The sequence below is a fragment of the Haplochromis burtoni genome, unplaced genomic scaffold (assembly GCF_018398535.1).
Source record: "Haplochromis burtoni strain Fernald_Lab_line unplaced genomic scaffold, NCSU_Asbu1 Contig_118, whole genome shotgun sequence".
NCBI classification, from domain to species: Eukaryota; Metazoa; Chordata; class Actinopteri; order Cichliformes; family Cichlidae; genus Haplochromis; species Haplochromis burtoni.
The window spans coordinates 1261511-1280754 of NW_024582479.1; the positions used below are offsets into that span (position 1 = coordinate 1261511).

Genomic DNA, 19244 nt, shown 5'->3' on the forward strand with positions numbered 1-19244 from the left:
CAGAATTCATATATGCCCAAACCTGCAGTTCTTGTGAGACTTTTTTTAATTATGTTTCCATTACAGATCATAAACCTGACATTGACTATCGTGTAAACTCACCTTCAGAATCTAAACTCCAGTGGAGGCTTTAAAACATTTAGGGAAATAAAGTGTCACACTGACCTCTTGTGTGAATTTAATTGTATTGCAGTTGCCCACGTGAAAAGACAAACTTTATTTTGGAAAGTTGTTTGTCATGACTGAGGTGGTGGTGAAAATTCATTCATGAGGGAGGTTTCTATTTAAACGCTCATCTCTGATTTTGTTGATGTTTACACTCGGATCAATGTTAGCTAAAAGTCTCAATTTAACATTAAAAATACAAAATATTAAACTAGAACAACAGAAGAATCAATCGTTTCTGCTTATACTATGATTAGAAAACATTTTACTGTTGATATCAAAAGAAGAAAGAAATGTGAAACTTCAACTGTTCTACAAGCAGTCGTGAACTTCAAAACATAAATGCATAAGTATCCAAAGGGCAGTTTTGAAATGGATCACAAATTCGCTGCAGCACAGTATAATGCTTGCTGTATGACAAACTGTGTAAATGCAGCTTAGAGGCTTTTGCAGGTCTTGAACTGGTTGGTGTGTTGCACTCCCCACGGGGGCACATAAGGAAGCCTAAAACGCCTATATCAGCAAATGAGAAGTGCTGAATGAGACAGAATCTGGGCCTTCGCTTTACTCTGAGTAGCACTCTGTTAATTGTTAACATGCTGGAGGTAAGAGAAAAACACCAACGAACAAAACACTCAATACAATAAAGGCATTCATAAGAGACCTACTTCTCCATGAGAGATGTTTGTTCCCAACCTCTTTGTTCACTTTCTTTAGTTTCCTAAATTGAGGCTGGCTGCAATCTCTGCATCTCTGGCTCCAAAAAGAGAAACAGCACACCAACTGAATTGAACTTGCAGCCAGAGCAACTCTTGGAAAGATTAAAGGACTGTTTGAATCGTGCCATAAAACACTGTTTCTCAAAGTGATGTCAGGGGTTCCCTAGGGCTCCACGACCCATATCTAAGTGGTCCAAAGAAAAATGTGCTATAAATTATAGAATTGTGCTGCAATATTAAAAGGTGCATGTCTGAAGATTACAACAACACAAAAATACTGTGCTACATTATCTTTGGGGCAATACAAATGTATATGATCATGAGACATCTGCGTTATGCTTTTTTGAATAAACTGACCGTAATTTTTGCATGAAACTTAAAGGTAAAAGGGAAATATGTGAAAGGCAGTGCTGGCCTGGGAAAGAAGTGGACTTTTAGACTGGTGCTACATAGGTTGTTGTTGAGTATTAGTTGTCTGTGATGTTTGCAAACCCTGTTTTGCATATCAAACTCAATGCAAATGCTCCACTCAAGCTCAAAGAGTGCGAAGAAAAAGAGAGATAGAAGTGGAAAAGCAGTGTACAGAAGGCAGATTGTGTTAAAGGCAAGATTAGGGACCCGAGGTGTTTCAGGAACAGGGAGATAAACTACCTTAAAACTTCTTTTTGAGAGTGAGGAATACCTTATCTGCAATTTTGTGCGTGTTGTGATAATGTGTAGGCAAAATAATTCAGCTTTTGCGGTATGTCACAAAATTTCTTTTTCCACTTCAAAGCACATACTAATCAGGCACTGACGCTGAAGTGATAGCAAGGCTTGTTTGGGGGCTACAGTTAGAACAGCAGGGCTTTTTTTATGGCATACCTTTTGGACAGCAAACTTGATTGCCTGAGTTTTAACTTTCAAAGCTACTCAGACTTTGACTTTTGTTTTCTTTTCCCCATTTGCCACCAATTAGTTTTCACTTTTGATGCCTTGATTTTGCTGTTGGATTCTTCTTTTGTAGTCTGAAGTGCAAAGACAAGAGCTACTGCTTTTACAGTTAGCCTTTAGTTCCTTATATATTTTGTACTTCGACAGTGGCTTGCTTTCTCAGGCCAGGAAACTCCTCCTGCTTCCCTCTAAGTACTCTGGTTCATTGATTTAATTGGTGGAAGTTAGTCGATGATACAGTGATAGACTGATGGTTCATCTAATCACCTGTCAGTGCTCTGTTTTTGCCAAGGAATTTCCAAATGGAGATTTCCTGGCACTCCCATGTAACAACCCATCTGCATGTCATTTTTTTCTCTATTATACTTGGATTTTCCATTAATCAGTCTACAGCATAGAAAGAAAAGTGACTCCATTTGGGCTGAGTGTTGTATATTAATCTTGGTCTCGAGGCATTTCACTGAGACTTTTTCCCACATAATCCTACTTTATCTCCTATGAAGTTAACTTCTAATCTTCTTCTTTCAGCTACTTCCCTCAGGGTTCGTCGCAGCATCCCCTCATCTGTCTCCATCTCAGCCTATCCCTAGCATCCTCGCCCTGTCACAATAACAGCTCTGCATGTCTTCCTTCACTCCATCCATGAACCTCCTCTGTGATATTTTTATCTTTAACATCTGTTGCCAGTATATCCACTATCCCTCCTCTGCACATGGTCAAACAATCTGAGCCTTGCCTCTCAACCTTTGTCTCGCTAAAACTAACCTGACCATTCATTCACACTCATTTCCAACCTGAAAATCTGATCATCTTCAACTCTGATAACTCCAGCCTCCTTTTGTTTTCAGAGCCATGATTTCCAAAACATACATCATTGCAAGTCTGTCATCTTTTAAACCTTCCTTTTCACTCTTACTGTCCCTCTGTCATAAATCACCCCCAACACTCATCTCCATCTCCTCCGCCATGCCTGCACTCTAATTTTCACCTCTCGTGCACTGTCCATTGCTTTAGATGATTGACCCCAGTTATATAAACTTGTCCATGAGCACTACTTCTGCTCCTTCTGTCCAGCTGTCCATGTCTCATTCACACTTTCATTCCTCTTCTTTCCAGAACATACCGCCACCTCTCCAGGCTCTCTTCCATTCGCCCCCTGCTCTCACTCATCACAATGTCTTCTGCAAATGTGATAGTCCAGTGCCGTTGACACTGTGAAGTTTAAGGATTATAAATGGGAATGAAATGCTGGATTGTGTTTGTGAGACACCATCACAAGAAACATGGCTGTATTGTTTGTTTTAGGTTTAGGAGCCTTTAAATAACTATCGAATATCTTTCTGCCGAAGTATCTATCAAAAAAGGCAAACAGTGCATCACAAGTAGACACATTTGCATCTTTAATTAGATTTCTGGTGAAATGTTAGTTTTTGTTCATTTATTTATTTGTTTGAAAGCAGAGGAAAGTGCTCTCAAACTCCTGAGTCAGAGTTCAGTGAATTCAGAATATTTTAAATTATAGTGATATTTTTCTTTTTTGCTTTGGTGTTTTTGAATTCACCCATCAAATAATATTCCATTAAACCCTAGAGCTGTTTAGGACAACTTCTCCAAGAATTTGGCAGCGTAATGCTTTTGCTGGAATTAAAAATGGCTCAGGAAAATGACAGGTTGCATAAGTGTGGAATTTTATATCTGTAGTGAAAACATGTACTGTGTGACTCAGGCTGAGAGAGCACTTGTCTGTGCCAGACAAACTGTAGGCCAGCATTTCGAAGTCAGAGAGGGCAAATGCAAATAAAAACCAATGTTAAGCCTGTAAAAAGCACTCCAGTGAGATTGGTTGAGTTTAACACACACACAAAAAAAAATAGTTCTGCTCACAATGCTCAAATATTAACGCAAATAAATGACAAATGGAAAAGTATTTACCACACACTGATGTAGAAAAGCTTTGCCTAGCGTGTGTTTATTTGCATGTGTCTGTGTTACGCAGGGCTAGGACCACTTGACCACTCTAAGCTGAAGGGTTTCACCGTGCTGACTGCAATTTTTCTGCACCTACACTCAGCAACCAGTCTTGAAGTTCCACTGTTTCTTAGAATTCTCGCCGTCCTGGAGCTGAACTTGACGGCACATCGTGTAGCACCTTCGAGATCGTGAACACATTCGCAACAATCGCTTCCTCTGATGCAGCACTCAGGAAGCACAAAACCTCAATATTCTGAGCCTTTTGCAAAATCTACCTGCTTTAAATGGCAAAAAATAAAAATAAAAATTGGGAATTGAGATTTTTGTGCTTTGCAAGAGTTGCTGCTTTTTATTATGTAAAGCTGCTATGGGAAACGTAGATCTTAGGGACTTGGGCACTTAACAGACTGAGATTAAATCAGCTGTTTTTAATACATTTTTAAAGTCTGTCAACCTTTGGAATGACCACGACTTCTGAACTGATTACTTCAAACATGTGTTTGATCTTCATTCATGCCCAAACACCCTGAATCCTACACTTCCCCTAATGCAGCTTTGCTCTCTATACAAACTCCCACAGCCCTCAAACACAGCACCACCAGTTTGTAATGCAAGCTCTCTCATATAAGCTTCTTTCTAAAAATGTTCCCCCTGAGCCACAGAAGACATTATAAAATATTTTCACAGGAGCACTCCTCCTCATTACGAGCGAGCTGACCTTCAGATGTGGTACTGTATCTGTGAAATGGCTTTTTAACTTAGTCCTGATTTAATGGTTTCTTAAACTACTGTCCCAGCCCTAGCATTTGTGTGTGTGTGTGTGTGTGTGTGTGTGTGTGTGTGTGTGTGTGTGTGTGTGTGTGTTGTATTTTTGTGTGAGTGCTTTGACCCTCCTTAATCTGTTTGAGACTGCTCAGGTCACTTGGGCCAGCCTTAGAAACTCACTGGCACCTGGAAGGAGAAGCAAATAGATGTTAACAATTTAAACTCCTGGCAAATTCGGGAAAGCTCCGGTCCTTGGACTGGATCACAGCCCGGCGAAGCGAGAGGCAGCGGAAGCCTGGTTGGCTGCCATTAAGAGAAGCCAAGTGTGTTTGGCAGATAGCGAGTGCAGCCAGCACTGTTGACAAGGGCCCGCTAAGTGGCCCGGACCTTCTGCAAATGAGCAGGAAGGATCAATAGGAAAACTCCTACACTACAGCGGTAGGAGCACTTGCATGGCTCTTACATCCCTCTTGACATCATGAAGGATACTAGACTGTCTTTGTGTTTGGATGTATGTGACAGAAAGATAATTGAGGGAATGATATTTTTTCCTTTACCGGATGAACAGTAAGAGAAAATACACACATCTGCATGTTTTTTCGTTTTGTTTTGTTTTTTGTTTGTTTTACAAGGAAAACACCCACACGATGTTCGAACATTGTACTTTCCCCCCCAATGAGAATAGTTCCTCAAACCAAAGACGCATCTCTGGAGAGATAATACATTCATTCCAAGCAATGGCGATGAAGATTACAATATCTTGATAGACAAACAGGTTAATTACTTCATGGCTAAAACCTGAGTTATTCCAAAGTATTTCCATATGAAATTGCACAACAATGCACATCAAAAATAAATGATGCATCATTTCTCTTGTAATAGAGTAATTTGCATGACTGAAGCTATGCTAATATATTAATGTGATATATACACACATCAACGTATGGTTTATTTAGTATTTTACTCTGGGGTCTGAGATTATTTGGGAGGTCCAGTCAAAACACAGAACCACAGTATGACAGAATGAATTTCAGGAAGTTTTCTGACGTGCATCATCAGCTTCAAAAATGAAGTCCTTGCAACAGAGGAGTGTGACTCTAATGGTATTTCTTTTGTACACATTTGACATATGGATTTTGCTTTCAAACTCAAGAGGCAGACAGATTTGTTTGCCATGATGCAAACAAATCCAGCTCTCTCTCGCTCCCCCCCCCCTTTTATGTTGATTTGGCCTTTTTTTCCCTGTTAGTCGGTGACCTTTCTTTTTGAAAACGAGGAAGAGCGGAGGCACAGCATAATTTAATTCATCTTCAGCCCCTTGGTCTACTATTGCCTTCCCTCTTCTCCCAGCCTCTCAAGGGTGAATGCGGGTATGACTGTTTGTGTCGAGTCGGCGGGCCGAGCACTACAGCTGAGCAATGTTCAAATGCTGGATCAGTTTTAACAGGTTCCTCGTGGCACTGGAGGGCTCCGCTGCACCATTGATCCAGATGTCTTTGTCACAAAAAATCCTCATAGTCCAACAGCTTGGAGTGTTGCCTCGTCTTCCAAAGGCGGTAGAGGCGGAAGTCAAAGTACGCCTCGATCATCTCTTTGCCTGAGTAGATAGGATAGGATCATTAAACCAAAGACATGAAGTTTAACATACTATAAGAAAGATATCTGTTTTGGGGTTAGAAAACTGGGTGCCCGGTATCTTTATGGGGTCCATCTGGATAGAATAAGGTTTGGGTTTTAGAGCTGTAGTGGTAAATGTTTAGACAACAAAAGTCCTCTGCAAAGATAGTCCAACAATGATTGCGTGGATGTGTATCAACAGTATTGTGCAAATACCCCTCCTTATTTTTTCATATTCTTGATGGAAAATAGGAAATAGGTGGATTGTTCCTCCTTCTTTAAGTATGGCTTCTTGGCAGTCTCACTTCCATTAAGCCACTTCTAATAAGGCTTTTGCAAATAGTAGGAATAACTGAAGAGCCAGAGATGTCTCTCGAGAATTATTGCTCAGGGCCACTTTAAAAATGACAAGAAAGTCTGGCTCCTTGGAAGTAAAATAGGAGGAAATGAGGGAAAGCTCACGACTTCTACACAGCATTATACTACCGGTACTATAGAAATGAACCTTAGCCAGAAAAGCAAATCCTGTTTGATAAATGAGAGGTGTGGATTTTCAGAGCAGTGGGCTTTAAGGAGGCAGAAGTGTAATGACAGATGCTTTCATTGTTTTTGATTTGTTTAGATAAAGAGAATCTATATCTCAGCCTTTGTTTGTTGCTGATTTTCTTGCTATCAGTAATTGTGGTAAACAACAATCTGAAAAGAATTTGCTGCTCTTAGACATTAAAACTTGGAGTTTAAGAGTTTGCTAATAATCAAAATGCAATCAAGGACACAACTTTGATTTCTGCTGTAGAACCATTTCTTTGTCTTTGCTTTAGGGTACTCTACATTTGTATATGCCGATGCTGATGCCTTTTTAGAACAAATGTAAAGGAAATCTGGAACTGGGTGTAAGTAAAACGCTCTAAATGTTCCTGGAGATGAGAACAGGTTTGTTTTTAATACTGATTGTGATACTGAATACTGTACATCCGTACTCCCACATGAGGCTAGAAAGGAGATGTGCAGGTCTCCAAGTGCTCAGTAACAGCACTGGACTGGGTGCTGTGCAAAGTTTGGAGTAGGAAATCTAAAAAAATGAGTTGCATTAAACATCACTTTAACACCAAAACATCAAGAAGCCACCCTAACAGAAGAGGATGATTATAAATAAAAACACAAGTGATTATTAAAGAAGAAATTAAACAAAAAGGAGATGACTGTGAAAATAAATCAGATTTTTAAAATGAGGGAACAGCTGTTTGAGTAAATTCCTTGTGCAGTTGTTAAAGCAGGACAGATGGCACGTGTCCGTATCATTTCATATTTACCAGACGTATCGCACACTTCTGTGTGTGCGCAAGTCCCTCTACAGCACACGTTTGAGTGCGTTGGGATGTTTGTGTGGACCTACCCTGTGCAGACAGCTCCAGCGGTGACTCGAACTCAACAGAATAAGGCCTCATCAGATTCTTCAGCTTCTGGAACAGCTGTTGGGTTGAGATAAGAGAGCAAACACCAATTAATCGCATTTCACTTGACTACACTTGCAGAGGGGTCGTCTGCATCGCCTGACAAGCTCACAAACACAGAAAAACAACAGGAGGATTGCAATAAATTCAGCTTCATATGGCCAAAGACACAAATGCACACTCAGAAAGACAGAAACATCAATTCCCAGCTTTAAATTTAGACGAGATTTTTGAATTTTTGATCACAACTGATGGATTACTGAACAAGAAAACAATCACTAGTCGCCACCTTAATTACCTTATAGCACCAATGTGCTGCTGTCTGTTTCAGAAAAAGAGAATCTCTCTTTTTCTAACACGGGAGATCCTTCATGACCAAATTCAGGCAAGAAACTTAAAGGGCAAGAAAAGCATTTCTTTTCCACTTTATGATGTGTTATCACTTTATCATGTGATTTTGTCGTGCAAATCCTGTGTTGTGGCTAACTGAAGCCATGCGGTGTATTTATGTGTTACAAATACTTCTGTTTTTTTCTAAGTGTTTGCGTTGTGCAGTCTGGAGTGAAGCATCTAGGAAAATATGTAGCTGTTTACAAAGGGACTGAAACGGGAGCCAAGATAATTCCATTAAAACTTTGGATAAACAGGCAGCATGGATGATGTGCTGTTCAGTGGCTACAGAACAGAAAACAGTAAATGAGATGTTAATTCTGATTCGCCAAACATATGAACAGTTTTGTGTGGAAAAACTTGACCACCTTCCCATCAACCATCATCACTGCCCAGCCTCATCAATGTTTTTGTGTCAGCAAATCCATGCTGCTAGGTTGGAGGCTCTCATAGCATCATAGAGCATAATGAATAAAAGTGTTCAACTGATGTTGGCAGTGTTTAAACAGAGAAACACTGAGACAGGAAGCAAATGCAGATCTCAAAACTATACCAAACCCCTGGAAAAAAGGACTTTGTGTTGTTTTGAATTCACACACTGGTGAAAGCAATGTTCATATTTGTCTGTTTGTTTCTCAGGGTGTATATTTCACCGCTGTGCAGACTGTCCAACACTGGAGAGATCCACTAAGCATTTTGGCAGACATGACTGGAACAGACAGTTAGGTCAGACTAACACCGCTGGTTAGAGTTTATATCTGTGTCTGCATCTGTGCATGCCATCATGTTTGTATTTGTGTATGTGTGTGTGTCTATTTGTGTGTGTGTGTGTGTGTGTGTGTGTGTGTGTGTGTGTGTGTGTGTGTGAATAATTATTTATGTGATTATTTATTAGGGAGGAGGAGATATGTGTGTATATCGCTGGCTTTGTGTCTTAGTTGTTCACATCAGCTAGAGGGGTGCGGTATCATTCAGCATTTGTGTTATTCAGCTCTATCCATTAACATTACTCAGAATGAGATAATAGCTGCACAGGTGGAAGAGGAGATGAGGAGAAAACAAGAAAGCCAGCGGGGCTGCACACTGATCAGACAAAGAGGCATATAAACAGACACAAGGAGCAGATATGAAAGCAGTGGGCGGCAAACAGAAAATGAGTACAGAGAGAGGGAGAAGAGACAAGATTGGGCAGGAGTGACTGTAATGGTAAGAAACAAACCATCCCAAGTTATGAAATCAGTGCTATTTATATATAGAACTCATTTATATATATAACTATGATCGGTTCTACTTTAACACGATGTGCCTGGGATTTACTGATGAGCACTGCATCTTACGCATTTCTTTTCACCAAAATTCACACTAACAGAAGCGTTGTGCATTATCACATCATTCGTATATTGATACCATTAATAGCTTGATAGCTATATATAACAGAGCTGACTGATATATCGTCCGATATTTGCTGTTTGCCGATTTTTACTGATGTTGCAATCATGCGATGAGTGTCGTTGTTGCATAGTTTTTATCTTATACCAGAAGGAATTCTGCAACATCCTTGATGTCGACAAGTGGTGATTGGGCTGAACTAGTTCCTAGAACTTTCACTTTATCTTCACAGACTCCTTCAATACTCTTGGCATGTATTTAAATACACAAAAGGACTAGACCTCTCATATTAGTGACTAAGTAATGTTATGTTTTTTAAGGTGCTTTTTGTATAACTAACTGTTTGATCACATTAGACATTAGTTACTAAGCTAACAACCCATGTGCTTTAAGGAGCAAGAATTTCACGTTATTTCAGTAAAACTTTAAGCTGACTAGTAAGACTACTAACTACCTGCTACTAGCAAGACTATTCACTCAATAAGTAACAATGTGAAATATTAATTTATTCAACTTTCTTATCTACTATCTACTGTCTGTAAATCATAAAGAAAACCACCTGACCAAAGTTCAATAAAAGTTAATGTTGCTGGAGAGCTGATGGACTTCCTCCAATCGCGTCTCCAATCCTCTGTTCTTCTAAAAATCAGCATTGTCAGTGGAGATTGCTATCGCTCAATAGTAAAATTTTACATATTCAAATAAATGTAATTTACATTTGCATTCACATCAATTTAAATGATACATTTGTAAGAGCTGTTGTGATGGATTCCAATACAAATTATTAAAACTGTGACTGAGTATCAGATGAATATTTGGGCGTTTCTACAGTATTCTAGCCTATACGAGTAAACCTGCTAATTAGAAGTGAGGAAAGCATGGATAATATTGATTTGTTTCTACAATTACTGCACTCATTTTCCTGTGAGTTTGTGTAGTAGTGATCTAAATACCTTCTCGCCATTGGGGTTACCCAGGACATAGCATCCCATTATGTGGATCAGGTTTGGTTCTGGATTGACTTTACTCATGAAGCGACTGAGTCTCCTCCAGAATCTGAACAAATTCAAAGAGTACAGTTATATGGGATAATGCTTTAATAAAGAACACAGACAGGCTGAAAAATGCAAAGTAAAATGGGCAAGCATTTAAAATCAAATGCAACATTCAGACAAGCCAGATTCAAGACATGATTTGTATAACAAACAAATGTGATCAAGTCAAAATGTTCCCCTGTACAAGAAGAATAACAATAGATGGTGCACATAAATGCAGAAAATTGTAGAGATAGTGCTGCATGGTCCCAGAGGAACATCGCTGATTTGATCAAGTGGGAGAGCATTCAAAGAAAGAGTATTAAAAGAGCATTAAGAGCATACTTGTTATATGAACCTCTTAATACTTAATACACACAATGAAAGTTATTAACTTATCATTAGCTCTATGTGCTTTTTTCATTTGCATTGCTTAAGAGCAATGGCAATGGTTAGCTGTTTGTCATGTTTTCTGTATTTATGTAAGTGCAGTTAGGCCCATCATTTGTTGGAACAGTCATTATAGTTTTGCCACTGTATTCCACTACAGTGGAGTACAATTTTAAATCAAACAGTCAATGTAATTGAAGTACAAACTTTACAGCTTTAATTTAAGGGTTTTTACAAATGTATTGCATTAACTATTTAGAAATTACAGTCATTTTTATACACAGTGCCTCCATTTTCAGAGGCTCAACATTAATTGGAAAATTAATTGACAACCAGTTTCATAGCCAGCACTTGTCACTGCCTTCATGAATGGAAATACAGAGGGTTTACAACAAGGTGTCAACTACTGGTTACATTCAAGAGCTGGTTTTGGCCAGAAACCTCTGGAAAGAACTCGCACAGTGGTGAAATAATTCTTTGGACGGATTAAAAACAAGATTAACTTCTAGCAGAATGATGGGAAGTGAAAAGTATGTAGAAGCAAGGAATAACTTATGATCCAGAGCATACCACATTATCTGTCAAACATGGAGGAGGCAATTATATGGCATATATGGCTGCCAGTGGAGCCGGGCCAATAGTGTTTATTGATGATGTGACTGCTGACAGAAGCAGCGGGATAAATTCTGAAGTATACAGGCCTATACTCTCTGCTCAGATTCAGCCAAATGCTGCAAAACTGATCAGATGGTGCTTCACATTGCAAATGGATAATGACCCAAAATATACTGCAAAGGCAACGCAAAAGTTTCCCAAAGCTATCAGATATTCTTCAATGGCCAAATCAGTCACCTGATCTCTACTCAATAGCAGGTTTTCAGTTATAAGATACAAACCTGAAGGCAAAGAGACCCACAAACATGCAACAAGTAACAGAACAAATCGAAGTGAGGAAACAGTATTTGGTGATGTCCTGTACACTGTCTGAGAGACAATCAATGACTTCCCGTCAAAGTACTGAAAACAATCCTTATATTAGAACTTATGTTGATTTGTCCCGTTAATTTTGATCCTCTGAAAACGGAGAACAAATTCCTAAAAATTTAATACGTTTTTTGGGTAAAAACTCCTGAATTAAAACTGATAGTCTGCACTTAATTGTTGTCGTGTACAGAGGCAAAACTAAAGAAACTGTTCCTTTGTTCAACAATTTATGGAGATAAAATGTATTCCATCCATCCATCCATCCGCTTTTCCTTTTCAGGGTCGCGGGGGGCGCTGGAGCCAATCCCAGCTGTCGTAGGGCGAGAGGCGGGGTACCCCCTGGACAGGTCGCCAGTCTGTCACAGGGCTAACACACAAGGACAGACAACCATTCATACTCACATTCACACCTAGTGACAATTTGGATTTTCCAATTAACCTATCCCCACAAACTGCATGTCTTTGGACGGTGGGAGGAAGCCGGAGTACCCGGAGAGAACCCACGCAAGCACGGGGAGAACATGCAAACTCCACACAGAAAGACCTGATGGTGGAATTGAACTCAGGACCTTCTTGCTGTGCGGCAACAGTGCTAACCACCATGCCATGTATTTAACCATTAAATAAAGGTTAAAAGAAAAAAGCATGCACTGGCTTATGGCCATGCTTTATAAGATGTGGTAAATAAATAGGAATTGTTGCACTATTCTACATTACTGTGGCATAAACTAATATTCATTAAGGAGAGATGGACCCTAATGTCCAGAATTAGCTTACTGGCTCATGTCCTCCTCTTTTTCCACCTTAGCAAACGTTGCCACTTTATTCTTCAGTAAATACAGATGACCAGGGCCTCCCTGCAAAAAAAGTATACAGTGTGTTATAGATCCTCAAACCGAAGCCAAGCTAAACCAAATACATGCATATTATTCATCGTCCCTTTACTATCCATGACATTCATTTTCAGAAATAATTTCATTCAAAAAGGGATATCGTTGTGGAAAAATACACTATGTACAATACATAAATGCGTGCTTTAGGGTAGGACAGTTAATAAGTAAAATATTCAATTTTATTAGGAATAAAATTCTTGTTCCTCACTTGACAAAAGATGAGCATCCTCCAGAACTTGCTTCCTCTCCTGTAAGCTGTGAGCTTCTTGTCTATTTCCTCTGTGAGCAAGAGGGGGAAAGGGAGGGATTGATGTGAATGACAGGGACCGAGAGAGGGAGAGAAAAAAGAAAAGCGAAGCGACGTGTAAGAATGTAGGAAGAGAGGAAGAACACAAAGAAAATCCCAGGAGGGTGAGTTCAACTACAGGTGTAGTAATAGACAGCGGAGACACAAACAGAAGATGTAATTTAAATTGAACTCAACACTGTGTTCTTCAGGCGTCAGAAAGTGTCATCGTAAAATAAAACAGCTCGATGAATTTCAAATGAAAATCTGTATGTATCTGTAAAAACATCCATGGGCATCCTTGTACCTTCTATATGAGAGCTCTAATCAATGCAGAGATCATTATTACATTAGGAAACTCTGGAGAATGTGACTGTAAATGCCTCAGTGTTCAGAGGGGAGAAGTCAATTGCAGCACTAAACAGTTTCTAAATAAATAAGCCACATTAGCCAAACCTAAGTTAATTTCTAGAGATTTGAAAGCAAGTAAGGTTTATCCACAAGATATTTGTGTGACCTTTAACTCCACAGGCAACACTATAAAGTAAAGATACCTGTTTTCTATTTCACAGGAAGGAATTGACCTCGTGTTTTATTCTGTTTATTTTGACAGGATGTTATGTAAGTCTTTTGTATCTATACAAATTTCATTATTCATCATGTCACTTGTTAAACATTTACTTTCAGGCTCAAAAATGTTTGGCAGTAGATGTATTTCATATACATAGTTTTATATTCCATTAGTGAAGTTTTGATTGTAGAAAGAAAGTGAGAATTAAAAAATAATAAAGAAGAAATAGTGAAGGTGAAAATGGCAGAGAAGAACACGCACTCCACAGAAATACTCACCCAAAATATCATCAAAAGTTGCATGTTCATGGTCCTGAAGAAAATGAAAATTACACAAAACATCTTAGCAAAGGCAGTTTGCATGGTTGATATATGTGTATATTTTAGTGTGACTTTCTGTAGCTCTTGTCTACTGTATGTTTTGGTGCATTCCACTCACATAGAGGATGGGAATGATGGAGGGGTCGTCCCTACGGATTATGGTGGGAATGTACTCGGCCTTGGGGACCTTAGAAGAGATCAGCTAAACATGAAGCAGAAACAGCAGAGGAGCGGAAACTTGTTAGTTTCGATGTAAGATGGAAAAGGACAAGAATTAATACAAAGAGAAAAGAGGAAAAGGCAGAATTTCTTATCGTACGCTTATATTTTATTACAACTATGCCCTAGGTAATATTCTACAGATGTAATAAAGATGTAGATTTTGTATATGTCTTAATTACTAGAGAATAAAAACAAAACAAGAATGATTATAATAATTTTAATGGACACTCACTGGCTACTTTGTATTCCTCTTCAATTGTTTCTAATCAGCCAATCACATGGCAGGCCAATCAGCCTATCTGATTATTGTTGCTGACCATAGCCATCACTTTATGACCAAGGCGTACTCATGTTGATGATGGCTACAGCTCAAATCATCTCAAACTGGTTTCTTGAACAGGGCAGTACTTCATTTCACTCAAATGGCCTCCACAGCCAACAATCATCAACCCAAATAAGCACATTTGGGATGTGGTGGCGATATGGGAGATTTGCATCAAAGATGTGCAGCCATTCAATCTACAGCAACATTGTGATGTGATCATGTCAACACTGACCAAACTATCAAAGAAAAGTTTCAAATGGCTTGTTGTTTCAGTAACAATAAGCATGTAGGCAGTTACATGGTTAAAATAACTAATTCAGTTCCTTGTGAACAAAACCAACAGGACAGAAAACAATAACCAAGGATGATGCACCCATATAACGTTCCCTTATGGATCTCTTACCATGATTTTGGGAGGTATAAAGTCATCTCCCTCACATGCCAGCCTCTCCATCTCCCTTTCCTCCTCCCAGTCTATATTGTCGTCGAGACCTCCTTCATCCAGAGTGCCACAAGAGGTCTGCAGGTCTCCACCTGCAGAAAATGTAAGATAAAGAAGGTCTGAGATAATAGAGTGTAAGCAAGTTGTTGGAAGTTGGATGAGAGGCAAGAAAGGTGACAGAGAAAGAGAAACTCGGGGAATGAAGGATGGATGTGTCCAGGAAGTGAAGCAAGGTGAGTGCGGGGGAGAGAGAAAGGATGGAGCTGTTAATGATGACAATGGCATACAAAAATGGCAGGTGGAATAGGAAAAAGCAGAGAGTAGCAAAAACAATGGGGAAAAAAAGAAAATGACTGATGGGAAGCATAGCAGCAAGATTTCAGGTGTCAGCTACAAAAAATGGGCTAGAAAAATCGAACTTAGTCTGGAGACCGGTTATTGTAAAGCAGGGACATGTTACAGGACACATATCGAGTACAATAATTATCCATATGTTTAATTAGTTCTAAAACCGTTGACTAAATATCCACGTACAAATGTTTGGTGGCCAGTGCTGTTACATGTCTCTTCTGATCAATGTCCAAAAATGAGCATATTAACCTTTCATTCTATTAAATTCTATATTGGACCTGTGCTACCACTGAAATGTGAAACACAGTATTGAATAATGCAATGCTGTAATGTTTGTTGGCCAAATAATTACCTGCCTGTTCACAAACAGAGGGATTTATTTATGTGATTTCAGATTATACTATAGTAACAAGGGGTTAATAGTTAATAACTGTAATGATGCTCACTCACATCTTTTCTTGGAAGGTTAAAATCTTCCATATTTATTAATACAGAAACACTTAGGCTCGTTCACACTGATCCACCCATGTTGTGGCTGAAACCTTTGTAGATCCCAATATTTGGCTTGGTTTATTACATCTGAGATTTTTGTACCAGTGGACATTTGTTGGACATCAAGTCAGGCTTGTGTGTGTTTTGTCTATGTTGCTTGTTGTTTTGTTGACATGGTTTGATGTGAAATTTACATTAACTGCACTAATGAGAGACACGAACATGCTCGCTCCTGAGCCGTGTTTCTTTGATGTGTGACCAGTTGGTATGGTATGAGACTATTGAAATGAAACAGCGTGAAAACTAAGGAAATGATAAACAAGACTGACATCAAAGTCTCCAGGAAACCGCCTGTGATTTAACACCACTCTTCCCCACAACAAAAAAAAGCGAAAAATATGGGCTCAACCACACTTTTAAGCTGCAATAAACAACTCGTTAATCTTTCATTAGACTATGGAAGACAGAAAGACGATGAATGCAGTTTAGCATGATTCAAAGCCTTCCAGAAACACTGAGACACATACGCCTACAACAGTCAGCTGACAGGGCTTGACTTAAGACACACACCATTTTTGAGGACGTACTCACAGAAAGAGAGAGCATCACAAAGTTGAAAAAGACCCACGGTCATACGCAGACAGATGAACAGGGTCAGAGTCGACAGCAGAGACAGTCAGTTTGTACGTGTGAACGTGCGATTCTACGAGTGTCCACAGATTTGATTTTCCTGTGTTAGTTGGCCTTGAACTGCCAAAATCAGGAAGTGAGCTGTAAGACTGCAGCAACAAAATGTCATCTTATTTCAAGGGAGAGAGAGAGAGCGCGACAGCACTGTGACACGTACTGTCCATGAAATGTGACTTTCATTTTCAACTGACTACAAACAATGAAACAATGATAACCTTATGTGGATCTTATTAGGTCTCTTTTCAGTTCTGAATACTGGAAATCTTGAGATGATTGTGGTAAAAATGATTATTTGGGGATTTTTATAAAGACTTTAATACTGTAATATCATTTAGTAGGGTCTTATTTATTTATTTCTCTACATTTTATTGCAAATGCAAAGTCTCTGACTGCATTCTTAATGATTTGGTGGGTTGGCCATCACTGACCACTCAAAGAAAGCAGCGCTGGTTTATTTTCTGTTAAAGCTGTTTTAGTTCTATATTGGTGTGTCAAACATAAGGCAAAGGGCCTAGAATTGGCCCAGCAAAAGCTCCAATTTGGCCCATCGCATGGACTTACAATTGTATTTTCTTTGTTTTTACAGCTTTTACAACATTCATACTACATCAAAGTAACTGATTAAAGGAAAAACTGTTTTGTTTTTTTTTACCTTTCTTTCTTCTGTTTTATAATTACACCCCTCAAATTTACACATTTATTTTCTTTACAACTTAAGCCCAAAGAGTAGTGCTGATGGATTACTTTGATTTATTCTGATTTACTCTTTCCTATACAGCACTTCTTTATCATGTAGAGAAACTGAGACATACTGTTGAAAATTCATTTTAATATCCAGGGATTAAATGTGTAGTCACACTCGACAGAAAGAGAACTTTCACTGCTATTAAATAGCAGCTACTCTCCTTTAGATGCTTGCTTTTTGATGAGATCTGGCAGATCTGGGAAAACAGCGTTTCGTTCCTATGCACCTTGTACAGGGAATACTTTACAGAAAGACCTCCATTTAACATGCCACTACCTATTGATGCATTCAAAAACATAATAAGGAAAGCAGTGAAGAAGACTTGTGGGCGTTTCTTTTGAGAAGCCATTTAATGTTTTATGTTATGGGTATTTTGACATTATGGATAATGTTGTGGATTTATATTTTATGTTTTATTTGTAGAATTATTATTTAGATGTTTTGGGTTGAGAGATTGTGATCTCAATGCGACTTCCTAATAAAATACAAGTAACACAAGGATACGTCTGATTTAGCCTCAGTCAACTCATACTCTTATGTCAAAGTGTTGAATAGGAGACCTTTAGTGTTTCATGAGAAATGCTAAGTGGCTTTCAACTTCTTGTGAGTCACCTGAGTGTGGAAATTCATTAATGACAGGGCACGAAGCCAACTCAAGCTGTAATCAATCTGACAGTCAAAATGTGATTGCTCAAAGGGACGCATGGATGATTTCTGACCGCACACGTAATGCACTGACCGAAATTTATTCTCACAATTTTCATTTCTGTTGTCCTGTCAGACTTAATTTGTGGTTAACATCTGTAATAGACACTCTTGCATATGGATGTCAGGTTGATATTTAATTTATGTTGTTGCCAGCTGATGGTGCTGGGAAGCAGCGTGACTTAATTTAAAATATGGACTCTTACAGAACCAGGTCAGCCTTTTTTTGTTTTGTTTTGTAAATGCTAGAAATAGAAACTGACAAAATTTATCAAGCAAAACATTCGCTGCTTGCAAGCATGTGCTAATAATATTCGTCTACGAGGTTTAAAACCTTTTTAAAAGGGAATGTTTTTGTGCTCATCTCACTTTGCTTAAATGCAAAGTTTTATGTCAACGTCCCAACATTCACGACTGCAAATTTTGCTACATACAAATTAAAAGTCACCTATTAGGTTTGTCCTTATTTTTCTTATCCAACTACAAGGTGGATGTCCATATTAAATGTTGCTTAAATGTAGTATATGCAGAAGTAATCTCTGTGACCCAAAGGTTCAGACTTGAAGCTACGCTGAAAGCTTGGTTTGCAAAGGTTTCCCCCCCCCTATTATCAAGGTGGGGTAAGTAATTTTAGCACAGATTTCCTTATATGTTAAAAAACTTGACTCTGGAAGCCCGATGAGAGAATGTTAAAACCTCCCTATTTAAGTGTTTGTAATCTGGTTAGCTTGAAAAACAATGTTTTCTCTCTAACTATTTGCGTTTGCTCCCTGCAGCTGTCAGCAACTCTTTGTTGGTGTCTGTTTGTTTGTCGTTGTGTGCACATGTGTGAGACTGCGTAAACTCACTCTCTCTGGGTTCATGAGGAGAGTCATTCTTGACAGGGGTGGGATCACTCCAGGAACGGCTGAAACTCTTCGATCTACGTTCAGCGAATGCTAGTGCAGGCGGGGAGAGAGAAACCTGCAAACTGGCTGTTTCTGCTATACACTCACCATCTTCAACACATGAAAGCGCAAAGGTGGATGGAGGAAGTGCACAAATGTAGTGTAAATACGATGGCATCTCTCCTCTGCACAAACTGCCTACATGTACAAACGAACAAACACGTACTGTACAGTAGACAAACAGTCATCCTCTCCTCGCTCCAGTTTCTATATCCTACCAGCTTCACTGAGCTACTCTGCGATAAAATCTGTTCTGCTTTGAACAGTAATCACTGTGCTCTTAGAATATTTTTAGACTACTTGAAAGTGTTTGACACAGTTAATCAACAGTGGTCCTCAGGGCATCATATTTTTTTGGCTTGTGTGGATTTTCAGGACGATGGGTCCTGACTAGGGATGGGTACCGGTATTGGTTCTGACATAAACGGTGGTAACCAGACCGAA

The 19244-nt window shown here is 39.0% G+C and overlaps 1 protein-coding gene across 10 annotated transcripts in view; it reads right to left on the bottom strand.

Moving 5' to 3' along the window:
- Nucleotides 1-3200: 3200 nt before the first annotated feature.
- The window catches only part of LOC102289738 (NMDA receptor synaptonuclear signaling and neuronal migration factor), a 44721-nt gene continuing 28677 nt past the window's right edge, over nucleotides 3201-19244 (bottom strand). For 7 of the 10 annotated variants that reach the window (XM_042223705.1, XM_042223706.1, XM_005938825.3 and 4 more), the window contains 9 exons: nucleotides 18702-18791; nucleotides 14832-14962; nucleotides 14000-14083; nucleotides 13840-13873; nucleotides 12913-12983; nucleotides 12589-12668; nucleotides 10357-10459; nucleotides 7567-7642; nucleotides 3201-6150 (listed from right to left, as the gene is read on the bottom strand). In XM_042223705.1, coding sequence (XP_042079639.1) covers nucleotides 6053-6150; nucleotides 7567-7642; nucleotides 10357-10459; nucleotides 12589-12668; nucleotides 12913-12983; nucleotides 13840-13873; nucleotides 14000-14083; nucleotides 14832-14962; nucleotides 18702-18791 — 767 coding nt within the window. In that variant the 3' untranslated portion in view covers nucleotides 3201-6052. The remainder of the gene's footprint in view (nucleotides 6151-7566; nucleotides 7643-10356; nucleotides 10460-12588; nucleotides 12669-12912; nucleotides 12984-13839; nucleotides 13874-13999; nucleotides 14084-14831; nucleotides 14963-18701; nucleotides 18792-19244) is intronic. The other 3 variants (XM_005938827.3, XM_005938826.3, XM_042223704.1) reach the window with 1 other exon arrangement.